The sequence below is a fragment of the Phalacrocorax aristotelis genome, chromosome 5, assembly GCF_949628215.1.
Source record: "Phalacrocorax aristotelis chromosome 5, bGulAri2.1, whole genome shotgun sequence".
In the NCBI taxonomy this organism is placed as follows: domain Eukaryota; kingdom Metazoa; phylum Chordata; class Aves; order Suliformes; family Phalacrocoracidae; genus Phalacrocorax; species Phalacrocorax aristotelis.
In genome coordinates this window covers 61821131-61834587 of record NC_134280.1, presented here as the reverse complement: position 1 = coordinate 61834587, position 13457 = coordinate 61821131, and the positions used below count along the sequence as shown (strand labels likewise).

At 42.5% G+C, this 13457-nt stretch overlaps 1 protein-coding gene across 1 annotated transcript; it reads right to left on the bottom strand.

Annotated features, from left to right (window-relative positions):
• Positions 1–5587: 5587 nt before the first annotated feature.
• On the bottom strand, positions 5588–7161 carry C5H11orf91 (chromosome 5 C11orf91 homolog). Its single transcript, XM_075092598.1, has 2 exons — positions 6783–7161; positions 5588–5720 (listed from the first exon to the last, which is right to left on the bottom strand). The coding sequence occupies exons 1-2, from the start codon at positions 7129–7131 to the stop codon at positions 5650–5652; spliced, it is 420 nt and encodes a 139-aa protein (XP_074948699.1). The 5' UTR covers positions 7132–7161; the 3' UTR covers positions 5588–5649.
• Between the last annotated feature and the right edge of the window lie 6296 nt (positions 7162–13457).

Here is a 13457-nt window from a genome sequence, read left to right as displayed (position 1 = left end):
AAATATATGTGGATTTACAAGCAAAACAAACTCACCACTTCCTGATACTATTTCAGTATGTTCTAGGAAGCTTTTCCAATAACAGCTTCTAACACTTTTTTACAGAAATGTAAATTGCCTCACTTCCCATGCAACAGATCTCACTTTCTGATGAACTTTTCTTACATCTTTGAATTATAGAAGGGACTAGCTCTGCATGATTACAAATATCCGTGTTACCTTTGTTGTTCACAGCTTGATTCAAATAAAGTGTAATGGCTGTGTCTGTGAAAATTGCTCAAAATTTTTAAGTGTTTCAGCTGTAAATGGGAAAATTAATTTTCTGAAGCCAGAAATTAGCTGCAAAACTGAGAGTGGTTTGTAAAGCCAAGTGTAGGGATTAAACTGAAAGAGAAAGAAAATAATTAATTAAAATTTTGTACTATGCAATCAGAAGGGAAATCTCCAAGAACTGGTTCCTTTTGCAATTACAAACATAAAACCATACAAATGGTAAAATTTCACATCTCACTGAAAAGGAGGCATTTAAAATGTTCTGGGTCATGACCAAATGGCTGTGTTTTTCCTCTGAACCATAGGGTTGATTCTAGAAATGAAGCTTAAAAGTACATAGAATAGTTTCTTTCATGTTAGTGGCTATAGCTTAGTTGAAGTTGTATATGGTTTTTTCTTGGCAATTTTGCACATTAAATAAAATCTGTCTTATAATCTATGTTGCTACCTATTGGTTGTTCCTGCTGTGTCCTTTTCTGTAGATCAGCTGCTTTAAAGCATGAGCGTGCCTTTCCTCTGGAGCTGCGAGGCTTCTGGGCTATGTAGTTAAAAACTCCACGAGTTAAAACCATGTATTTCAGCGGTGGTGTTCCCTCTGAAGAAGGGCATTTGCCTGCCTTACAGAGGTAAGCAGGAGAATAAACAGCAAACCCATGGGTTTTGAGGACATCTTGTGGTCCCTCGTCTCCTTTGTGAATTTTGTTCTCACCTTAATGTCCTTTATGCCTTCACCTATTATTCAGTCAGGTACTGTGGATTTTATTGGCATTTACTTGGGCCTAAGTTTCCTGCTGTCAGTCTGAAGTGAAAAGAAAAAGGAAAATGCAGGTACATGCTTCTGACAGTACTGCTTTTGTGTAATTTGTGATACAAGAAATTTGGAATAAAAGTTCATTTTACTACAAGGAACACATCTAACCCCCTTCCTTCCTCTCTTTATAGTTTCAGAGAAGAAAAGAGGCAGGAAAGAATCCTCCCAAACTAGAGGATAAATGAAGTTCCTAGTGTGGCATATTGCCACTAAGCTGCTGGACAGATGGTATACTTAAGATACAGTTATATATATATATAAGTTGTGACTGCGAGTGCCTAAATTGCCTCAAGAGGTTGTTCTGACTTTTCTCACGATATACCAAAATCTCAGCCTATTTCACAAATGTATGTTTCTAGTGTGTAACATTAAACAACTGACTAGTGTTAATAATTATCTATTTCCTTAGAAAAGCCAAATGCACCACTTACTGACTGCTTTCTGATTAGCACCTCTTATGGCACCTCTTTGATTTGGTATCTAGATGTCAATGATCCTGAGAAACACTACCTCCCAAACAAACAAAAGAGGACAAGTTTCCTAGAGTTAAGTGCTGCTCTTGATTTCTCGACTTTATGTTGAGATATCAGCTCTGAATTTTCAGGACAGGTGAATATATCATACCACATTCACTGCTGAAAACAGATAAAAAATAATTTTATGATAGCTTAGTGCTTCTGGATTCCCTCTGTAATCTCTGCCTGAGCTAATTAAGGCAGCTTTACTTGAAGATTAATTTACATTCTAATGATCCATTGTAATAAGGCTGAGTATCTATTTGGAGAATTTTAACATAGCAAACTCTAAAATAAAGCAATGTGAAATTTGATGGATCCAACTGTTGGGTATAAAATACTTTAAAGCTTAAATACATTCTTGTTTCCAAACGGCTTTGTAACTAATTTTTCTCATCATAAAGCAGCCAAGGCTGCTTCAGGTTCAGAAGTGAAAGACCTGAGGGCACTCCTTGGGGAGAACATGAGTATCACTGTAGGTGTAGATATGGCTCTTTCAGCAAGACAGCTGTCATTGCTCAGCCCTCAGGCTGGCTGAGAAGACATGACACACTGCTTTTTGAGAAGCCTTCTTTGTTAAGATTTGGAAATGCGAGCAACCTACTGATGTTTTGAGATCTCTGCCCATGAATCAAAACTGTAGCCTAATGTTTCTTTCTTGAATGCAACAGAGATAGATTTGTTGAGTCACAAGGCAGTTATACGAAAGAGATCTGAGCTGTGCATCTAAATGTCAGGTTTAGCCTTCCCCAAGCAGTCTAAGAGAAACAATTTAAAAAATGAATGACATTACTTTGTGAGTAAAAAAAAAAAAACCAAAACCCAAACCAAACTGCAGTAAGAATGTTCATTCTATTTTGTTTAGTAGATGTTTAATTTTTACAAAGACGACAATAAATAGATCAGTTTTGAGATGAACCCATAAGGCAACAGAGAAGAGAGCAAATTACTGGATGTAAGAAGGTCAGGTGGAAACAGAGAAGAAAAATAAAGGTAAATAAAATGTTCATGACAAATGAGAATCAATATATGTGCCATTATGTTTAACTGGTTGCTTGTCCAGGTTATTAATACAAGCTTATTACTCTCTCACCAAATTCACGCACATGCATGTGTTAGTATTTCCAACTGAAAGTACAAACAGGGATTCTTTCCAGGCAGAAATATCCCCTACAGTCTCTAAGCTACTTATGTAGATGCTACTTCACACACAGAAGGCCAAATTGGCTTTCCAGTGAAGATAGCCACCATCCTTTAATGATCTTCCTGGAACACTGAGATGCCTCAGAGAAAGGACTTTGACCAAAGCATCCTGATAGCAGAGTGCCGTGGCTGATGCTGGCCAAGGAAAACCATTCTGCCTTGTTTTGCACACGAACCACATGATCTTTTTCAGTAGATTTGTGTCCCCAGGCAACTTTAATTGAGATTACATATTAACTGATGTTATTCCTTTTATTATCATGCGGTAATTAAACATGAAGTGTTGTTTTAGCATAAAGGCCGTATGACAGAAACTGAACAACAGACGGAAAAAGATTTAAACTGTGTGCTGCGAAAAGTAACTTTGTTTAAGCCAAGAAAACCTGAGTGAATAATGGTTGATGAGAGCTGGATGCAAAGTGAAAGAGTTGGTAAAAGGTGAGAGGAAGTAATAGTTAAGGAGCGGTGATTGTATGTAATGTAAATCCTTGTAGGCCCTTGCAATAACCATTGGAAACTTAGAGTGGTTTAGGAGTGAAATTATTCTGGAGATCTGGGAAAATGAAGATAGTTCCTCTGCTACCTAACTTGATTTAAACACTCTTTGTGTGAAGCCTTTGAAGGCCTCTGTATATTGGCCCTTTTTGTCCTGTCCAAGTTTGTCTGCAGTATTTAGTTAAGCATTAACATGGTTCTCACTTTCATAGTAATTAACCATTGCAGTATCTGTTCATAGATGTAGCCTCAAAACTCTTTGAGAGACTTTTTATCCCCATTCTGCAGAGGAAGCTGCAGAACACTGAAGCCCAGATTTCCAAGGTATTTCAGTAGTAATCTGGTTCTTCAGGCACTGAGATCTACCTTTTGTATATTTATTGCCTTGGCCTCCAATATGTAGTTGGAAAGAGAGATAAATCATTGGTGGTTATGTGAGCATTTCCCGACCAGGTGTAAAAATGCTGTTTGAGAAGCTCACTTTGGAAGTTACTTGTTTACTGCTGTCTGCAGTAAAATAGCTTAAAAGATGCCAAGTAGTGAAAACAGAACTGTTTAGCCAGAAGCACAATGTCCTTCATTAGGCTCTGAAGAGCTAAGCAATAATTAAATGGTGCCAAGGTGGGCCTGAAGAGATTTAAGAAAGCTGAAGAGAGAGGGTGTTTATATTGGAGCGAATAATGCATTTGTAGTGTGAAGGGGGAAGCTCGTGGTAGCTACTATTGATCTATGAACACTTGAGCCAGCGTGTGGGCAGCTGTCAGGGCCTCGGGTCTGCCAGGAGGCTGCAGGCACCCTGACCAGCCTCCTCCGTGCCCTCCACCCCTGTTCTCTGCCCCAGAGGCCTGGGGCCGCCATTTAAGCTCAGGCCCCAGCTCCCACCTGTGTGTCTCCAAGTGGGCTTCTCGGTGTTAGGGCTGCCCTGGTGAGACCCTCCGTGGCCTTGTCTTGTCTTGTCTCCAGTCCTGCCCCGGGCTTCCTGCACGGGCGTGGGGCCTGGTCCCTCACCTTGCCCTGCTTGAGGACACCAGAGCACTGGACAAAGCCTGGCCTTACCGTGCTCCCCCCCAGCCCTGCTCAGGCTTTGTTTCATTAAAAAACATATTTATTAGCAGATGAAACTGTGAATTACCATACTGGTGGAGACACATGGCTGAGAACAGCAGTTGTGGATGGTAAGATCCTGCTTAAAACCTCCTAGCTGCTCTGATAAAATGTGATTATTATAGTTCTCTGGTTGACAAATGGGAGTTATAAACTAGATTTTTTTTTAATATAAACGCTGTGTAGGGCAGATCAAAATCTGTCTGGAAAGATTAAGATAGTAAAAGAGTGAATGCTGCAACAAGCAGTAATAGGAAATAAAATTTTGATATCTCATTGTGTTTAAATGCTACACAGTTGAGCAACTTGAATGGAGTTCTAAAAAAACAGATTAAAATGTTACTCATTTTAAAAAAACGCTGCTTGCCAAAATATGATAGCTTCAGGGTTGGTAACTTTATTATTTCATGCTGCCACCTACTGCTCTTGAATTAGAACAGGAAAAAGTAATTGGTATGTTTTTATCAGTCTGATGAGCCTATTTACTACTTTTTAAGGTTATTATTGATGTCCTATATGACATTACTCTTTTTTAATGGCAGATGTTCTCCAGATCTTCAAGCTGCTGTCACTGCCTCTGTCCATTTTTTTTCTCATGAAAGGACATGCCTTCCAAACATAAGGATGTTGTCACCCTAAAAACTGCCACAGGCTTTAGCCTAAGCACTATTAGTCTTAAGTAATAGTAAAATGTTAGCTGAAAGTCAATGTTATATGACTATTCTGTTAAAAAATAACTCAAAATGTAACTTCTGTAATTTTGTGGACACTAAAGATAGTAAAACAATACACTGCAATCGTTTGTAACATAGACTTTTATATTAATGTGAAAGTAGGTTTCTAAAGCTTTCTTAGAAGCATAGGAGTTTTGACCATCTCTATTTACTCTCACTTGCATTTACTTAACATGCTTAGAATTAAATAAAAAAAACCCACCCTGTATTTTGTATTGGAATTATGGTGTTTTCCTGCTGCACATCATCAATGGACTGCTAGGAATCCTCGCATCAGCAGTGTTAATTTCTTAGTGGCTTTGAAGAAAATATTATCCATCCTGTTTGCCTATAGTAATTGGAGAAAAAATGTTAAAACACATACTAGTGTTATCAATAACTAGAACAGACAAATAATACACAAAAAAGTCAAGAAGAAAATATACTGTATTTTTGAATTTGTTAGAATAGCATATAATAAGTAGAAAAATAGTGACAGAATATCCAGCTGAAAAAATCCTCATCATGTTGGTAGCTATTTCTTCAGCTTCTGCTTTGCTTTCATGCTTTGTATCTTTTCTTCTTTCAGTGCCTTCAGAAGTTTATCTATACAAGAACAAAACATAATTTGCCATTATTTTTGTCACTAATGCTTCACAGTACTTTTAAGAAACTCAATGTGTTAAGCAAACGTAACACATTACCACATATTAAAAAAACAGTCCTTACAATTCGTCTAGCAAATAATCTGAGAATTTTTTAACATGTAATGAAAATAATAGGTATTAAAATGGATAAAGGTATGTATTGCTATGACAAAGGAAAAAAAAAATTTCCTGTTCTGAAAAGTAAACATATGCAAACTACCTATCACAATTTCTTTGAGATCTTCTTTCCAATGTGCATATCTGATGGACATTTTTTCTGTGTTCTTGTAACCTTTGCACTCCTGAAAGTTTCCTGACTGGCTGCCTGTAGCCTTGAGGGAAATGATGAGCATCATGTCCTTACGGTTGTTGGCCTCCCTATTGCAACTCCCAGTAATCACCATCTGCTGAACTATTTTATTTCCTGCATTTCCTTCATGGCCAGTAGATTTTAAAATTAACATGCCAAACTAATTTAACCTTTTTTTTTTTTTTTAATGCCTCCAACTACCTGCAGTCATCAGTGGCCTTTATTTTACATCAGTGGTAATTTGCAACCACAGGATCTCATTAGTAGTAGACAGACTTTGCATGTACAGGCTCCCTCTGATTTGAGCAGTGTCTGAGTTTTTTTGCCAACGCTTAATGATTTGGGGGATTTTATGACTTGGGGGAGGAGGGGAGGATATAAATTATTCCTTTGTGCAAAAGTAACCACATCTGTAATTCTTGTGCCTCCTTTAATCTGTGCCCCCAGCCGCTTGCCCGTGACCAGTGGCCGGCGTCGATGCCGGCGGACACCGGCTCCGCGCCCTGCAGCCCGCAGGCTGCCTCTTCGGCAGGTGGGGCTACTGGTGGCGGGGCCGGCTGCCTTTGAGGCTGAGCGGTGCTCGGAGGCAACAGCGGGGCTCCCCAGGCCGGGCAGGCATCGGTGACCCCCGGACGCCCCCGGAGTGAGGGGAGCCGCCGCCGGGACCCGGGCCCTGCCCGCCCCCCGGCCCGGGGGTGGGGGGACACGCACACTGCTGCGCATCGAAGCCGTCGCCGAGGAGCGCCAGCAGCTCCAGCTCTTTGAGGCGAATGCCCAGCTCGCAGATATCGCTCTCCAGCTGCGGCTGCTCGCCGGCCCGCCGCGCCTCGCCCCCGCTCTCCGCCGCCGGGCAGAAGAAGCGCAGCGGCTCGTAGGCGATGGGCGCCAGCCCCGCAGCCCAGCGGGGCGCCCCGGCGGCGGCCGGCGGGGGCTGCCGCGGCCCGCACATGGCTACGAACGGCGTCCGCAGGCAGCCGCTCTCGGCGGGGGCCGGGACGGGCTCGGCGCGGTCGTGGAATTGGGGGAAGTAGAAGGGTGGCGGTGGGCGCTGCTCGGCCATGGCGCCGCCCGCCCGTCCGGCCGCCAACGGCGGTTGTCCCGGAGATGGGCCGGCCTCGAGTCGGCGGGGCTGGGCGCGGGCCGGGCCGTGCGGCCGCCGCGGGCCAGGTCCCGGTGTCGAGCAGCGGGGGAGCCCGGGCCGGGCCGGGCCGGCCGCTCCCCTCCGCCCTTTCTCCCGCAGCGCCCCGACGTCGCCCCGGGGCCGCGGCCGGGAGCCACCTCCCCTCGGCGGGCCGGGGCGGGCGCGGGCACCGCGGCCTCGTCGGCTAGGTTTTGAATCTCCCGACGTCTAACCCGACGGGTATAGAGCCGAAGCGTGGGTGCCCTGTCCAGCGTAGCTGAGTTTTCCTGCGAGGGGGCAGGTGTTTCACCCAGCAGTTGTGTTTCTGCGCCAGAGACGTGGTGCTTCAGGGGTGCGTTAGGCTCTGGAAGTAGTATTTGTTAAAATAAGCGAGGAAGGTGTTGTCCAAAGAATGTCTCTTAGCAGTTTGTCCCCAGGCTGCACATGAAATAAGGGAAACAGATACTGAGGGCAGAAGGGTGTTGGTGAGGGAAAATTGCATCTTCAGGGTGCTTGCTCACAGATAGGTACTGCTCGGTGTATCTGATGTTCAGGATTATAGGGTGGGTGGTGGTGAGGGGATTATTTTGTTGTTTCCCCCATGAAAACTTTCCATCCTTTATTTAGATTTGGGGGATGAGACCTGTCATTAATGCTGGCTCATTGCTATTTCACGGGAAAGCGGTCCGTTAGCCTTGGCTATGTTGCCATCCAGCCCCCCTGCATCCCGAGGCAGCTGTCGGGGACATTGCTGATTACTTCTGTGGAGGTCAAAACGGGCCAAAAAGGCCCTCTCAGGCTTCCAGCAGGAGGACTGCTGGGATGGATTTGAGGTGATCTGAGGTGTTCTGGGCATCCCTAATAAGAGAGGTGCCGTACCACTGCTGTTAGTAGAGAACTGATGACTGCAGGGCCTGTGGAGGTTAGTTACAATCAGTAAATACACTTAAAAGGAGGTGAAAAGCCCACTGCAGTACTAATGCAGGCTTGAGCAGACTTCAGCAATACACAGCCCCTAAGGGGCTGCTATGTGCTCTGAAGTAAATTCCATTTTTAAAGCTTTCCCTTGAATTAAAGGAGAAGTTTGGTATTACCTATTTCTAGAAGTGGACTTCTGTGTACTTAGGTGTAGTGCTCTATGGTGGGAGCCAATACTGATGTGAATGTTTTTTTTGAAATTGAGCAGACTTACAGATGGTAGCTGTCACAGGAGTGACAGTCAGTGCCCTGAAAAGTGGTAGGAGCAGAGAGAGAGTGGCAGGAGTCATTCAGTATTTTATTTTCGTGTGCGCTGTTACGGGAATGTGCCTTGACTTAGAGTTGAAACTGATAGCTGTATATGCAGCATGCTTATGTTTTTAGAACACCAGTACCAGTAAAATACCAGTACAGGCTGCATATTTTCTGAGTGGAATGCACGTTTTTGAAATGGGCATAGATCAGATGAGAAGTCTGATAATAAGATCTCCCACCCCAGTTCTTAGTGAATTAAACAAGAACCACCAGTATAGCTGATCCTACCTGACAACATGAGGAGTGAGTCTAAGCAGTGGGAACAAGGCCTGTCTCTTCCCCCCCTCCCCCTGCCCCTGATAATGTGGGAATGTGTAGTAGAAGTCAATAACCCTTCCTTACCTAGGTCTTCCTGGGTCACATTTGGAAGCAAAACAGTGCTCATGCAGAATTTGCCAGGAGCTCTACTTTTGAAACCAGCAGGAGGCCCAGTGCTTCCACTTTTCTTTCCTAAAATAAATTTCTGTTATCTGTGAACATGCAAAATGAACAGACACACTGCTATTTTATTTGAATGTGGTTCAATCTGTCTCGGTTTATGCTACAATTTAGCTTCCCTTTGTCACTGGGATAATATTGGCATACTTCTTAGTTAGTAATTCTTTGAATAATTGGTTTTGAACTTTTTTCCTCTGAGCCTTTCTGTCACCACAGTAGAGTAACTGCTGTCATGCTATTGCACTGCCTAGCACACCCTTGCTTCCCCACCCCTTGACTACTAAAGAAGATTAGTAAAATATTATTATTTAATATTCAGTAGGGAAAAACAAAATGTATGTATATCAAGGTGTGTGTAAGTATATATGTAGGTGGAAAAGAAGGGGAGTACTAGAAAACCAATAAGGCTTTCATGACTTTAAAGCCCAATATTAAATTTGTATAGTATATTCCTTATATAGGGGTGTTAAGGAAAAGCATCTGCTTTCAAAAGAATTGAGAAAAAATAAAGTAATCCAAAGAAAAATAATTCTTTCAAAAGAACTGAGAGATAGAAAAAGATTAGATCTTTAGTAAGACCCTTTGTTTTATGAAATAGCTCTTAGGACTGACACATATTTTAGTGAAACAGCATGAAATGTGATTATTTGCAAACATGTATATTGTGAAGTTTTAGTCATGTATTATAACTAGCAGTGATAGGATGCCAAGAGGTGTCAGGGTCCATCTTGGCCCTGATCCACTGCAGCAATTCTAGGTTTCTGAAGATCACTCCTGGTGAAAAGAGAAAGATAACTCAGAACATGGAGAATGGAGATTTTCAGCTGAAAGGGGGAAAATGGGAAAAAAATGTGCTGAAAAGTAAGAGCAAGGTACCTGCGTTTACTAAAGAGGAAAATTTTTGGAGGAGAGGGCATAATAAAAGTGTTGTAATTTCACACTTTTTCTAGCATTTTTCTTTCATCATTTGGTATCAGTCAAATATACAATTTATAAACATTTCTGTCATGCTCAAACGTGTGGACTAGTGAATCACAGCAATACATGGTTTTGTATGCTAGATACTAAAAGCATGAACCGAAAGGTTCCTTCTTTTAATCCTTACAGCATAAAAAGCGTGCAATACTAATGCTGAAGTAGTGGGTCATGTTGTCTTTAGGTGCCATCTGGTGGAGTTTTTACAGCATGCTGAAGTGCTGCTTTTTCTTTCTGATTGCATTAGCCGTGCAGATAGGTATGTGCTGAGCACAGAAGAGGTTGCTGCAAGAATCAGAAGTTAGACATACAGAGGTTAGATAAAGATGATGTCCAGAAGTGCAAAGGCTGCAGCAGGGAGAGTTAGTCAGATTATAACGCACATCTTTATTAGTAGGGGTTTTAGAGATTTCCAGTTCTCGTAACTCTTAAAATTTTCACCGTCATTTAATGTATAATTAGTGATAGCCTTTTTACTGGGAAGTAAATAATTTTCTTGGTGATGATAATTTGAAATTAACATGATGACATTCCAGAGTTACAGTCTAACTTTTTTTGAGGGGAACGTTGTCAAGACATTTTAAGGTTTATATTTGTGTTTGTACAGGCATCTTGATGTGATGCGTTGCTATTAATATAACACTAAAGATCATATTAAATTGCAAAAGGGTTTATGTAAATTTTATAGAGGAATAGTCACTGTACATATGGTTGCTAGACATCTTCAGGATGTAAGAGTCGATTATATGAGTTATAGTAGGACTTGTCCCATGGGAGAAAGTACTGTCATTTTGCTTAACCAAAGAGTTTAGAAGCATATTATTTTCTGCTTAGGCCTCAGGATTAAGGTCCTTTTCACACGTCCACACAGGTCCTACCTAAAGCACAAGCTAGTGCATGATCAAGCGGGATTGCATTTTTGGATGCTGCCTCCTGCATGCAGGTGAGACATCTGGGAAGAGGCAGGGAAGGGAGAGGAAATACTCTGTCTACCTGCCAGGAAGGCTAGTTGTGCAAGGTGGAGAAAGGTTGTCATGCTGTGAGATGTGAGGAAAAACTCTGCTTTTAAGAAAGTTATGTTCATTTGCCGTATTTATATGGTGTTACACACTGGTCAGACATATGCCTTCATCTCTGGCATTCAGATTTGTTTCCAAAGTTGGGATCCTTTAGTCCTGGGTTATGCACATGAATACATCATGTAGCCAGGAATTTTGTATAGATAAACTGACTATAAATGAAATCAGAGTTTTGAGACAATGTATATATGTGCTTAATAGGCCAGCAATTGCAGTATGGATAATTACTGTACAGATTTGATCGTATAGAGGGAGTAATATACATATACTTTGTAGTGTGTTATGATTTGGTAAATTCAGCACATTCATCTCTGTGTGATGATGTTGATATTTGAATTGCTTAAGAAAATGTTAATTTTTGGAGAAGCAAGTCTTTTACTTATGTAGCTGGCAAAGACAGTAATGGCAGTATCCCAGCCATCCTCTACAGTACTTAAAAACTTTTTGTAAGGCATTTCCGTTAAGAGAAGTTATGAAGTCTGAGGGCAGCTAAAATATTCTCACGTTAGCAGCAGCAGGCAATGCAGTCTGCAGCGTCAGTGACAGTATTAACGTTTAAAATGGGGGGAATGGTAAACTATGCAGTCAACTGCCTGTGCCACCATCTAAGCTATTTAGACTTCTTATTTTGCATTTTGTATGCACATTTATTCGTACTTATATTCAGTGGTACCTAGGAGAGTGTCTTCCATTGGCTTGATATTTACAGTTTGAAAGGTTACAGCTGCTGGCAACACGTGCAGTTTAAATACTGATACTCAGAACTGTTGAGTGTGCATGTATGTGAATTCATGTTTTACACAGATTGCTTTAAGAATCTGTAAAAGCCACAAGAGCTACAGCTCGTCTACTTTTACAATGAATTTTGTATGGCATTTAAAGAAAAAAAACCACGTTTTCATCACTGAGAAACCTTGAAAAGTTATGTCAAAAAGTTGGATTTAACATCTAATCTGTTTTTTAAATTATATACTAATAAATCACATTTTTTGTACTCAGTTGAAAGTTGTGTTCGTCTTCCAGCATGGATATTCTGCCATCTCTTCTTTTTAGCTAGCTTTTTCATTTAATTGTCTTTTTTTTTCCCCCTTTTTAGTTGATTTTATTATGTTGGTGTTTCTAGCTGGTCCAATAATGTATTTTATATCAACTTCCCACTTACCCAAATCCCCAGCCTTAATTGCCTGTCATTCAGATTCTCCAGCAAAATTTACTAGTTGTTTCTCCTTCCTATGGGGAAAAGCTTCTAAAAATCTCTCCAGGAACTGCCATGCAGTACTTAGATGCATGGGTTTGCAGGCAGTGAGATGTGACACTTCTGTTCTCCTTGTTCGTTTCTGCTCCTTATGCATGTTGTCTCGCACATTTGTGCCATTTGTTGTGCTGTTTCCTAGTGATAAGTAGGGGAGTCCTACAATGTTTGTGACCTACATCCAATTTATCACTTGTTTCTGTTACCTGGTGTTTGGAGTTCCTTCCAGAAGGCCTCTCTTCTCTGTATTTGAAAAGATGTTGGTGCTGTTCAAGCCAATCTTGATTTAGACATAAGACTACTACCACAGTGTATTAATATAAATTGCAGTAATTTGAATAAATGTATTGGGTTTACATGCCAAGGTTTGGGGGGAGGTGGGTGGGCTACAGGGGTGGCTTCTGTTAGGAGCTGCCAGAAGCTTCCCCCTGTGTCCGATAAAGTTCCAGATGACTCCAAGACGGACCTGCCGCAGGCCAAGGCTGAGCCAAACGGTGGCATTGGTAGAGCCTCCATGATAGCATATTTAAGAAGGGTAAAAACTGCTGCACAACAGCAGCTGGGAGAGGGGAGTGAGAATATGGGAGAGGAACAGCCCTGCAGACACCAGGAGGGGGAGGAGGTACCTCAGGCACTGGAGCAGAGATTCCCCTGCAGCCTGTGATAAAGACCATGGTGAGGCAGGCTGTCCCCCTGCAGCCCGTGGAGGACCCCACGCCAGAGCAGGTGGATGCACCTGAAGGAAGCTGTGGCCCCATGGGAAGCCTGTGCTGGAGCAGGCTCATGGCAGGGCCTGTGGTCCTGTAGAGAGAGGAGCCCACGCTGGAGCAGGTTTGCTGGCAGGACTGGTAACCCCACGGAGGACCGACGCTGGAGCAGTTCATGAAGAACTGCAGCCTGTGGAAGGGACCCATGTTGGAGCAGTTCATGAAGAACTGTAGCCCGTGGGAGGGACCCATGCTGGAGAAGTTCATGGAGGACTCTCCCGTGGAAGGGACCCCACACTGGAGCAGGGGGATAGTGCGAGGAGGAGCAGCAGAGACAGTGTGTGATGAACTGACCACTCGAGGGGAGGTGGTAGAGAAATCAGGAGTGAAGTTAAGCCTGGGAAAAAGGGAGGGGTGGGAGGAAGGTGTTTTAAGGTTTGGTTTCATATCTATCTCATTAGCCTACTGCAATTTAGATTGGCAATAAATAGTTTTCCCCAAGTCGAGTCTGTTTGGGACGTG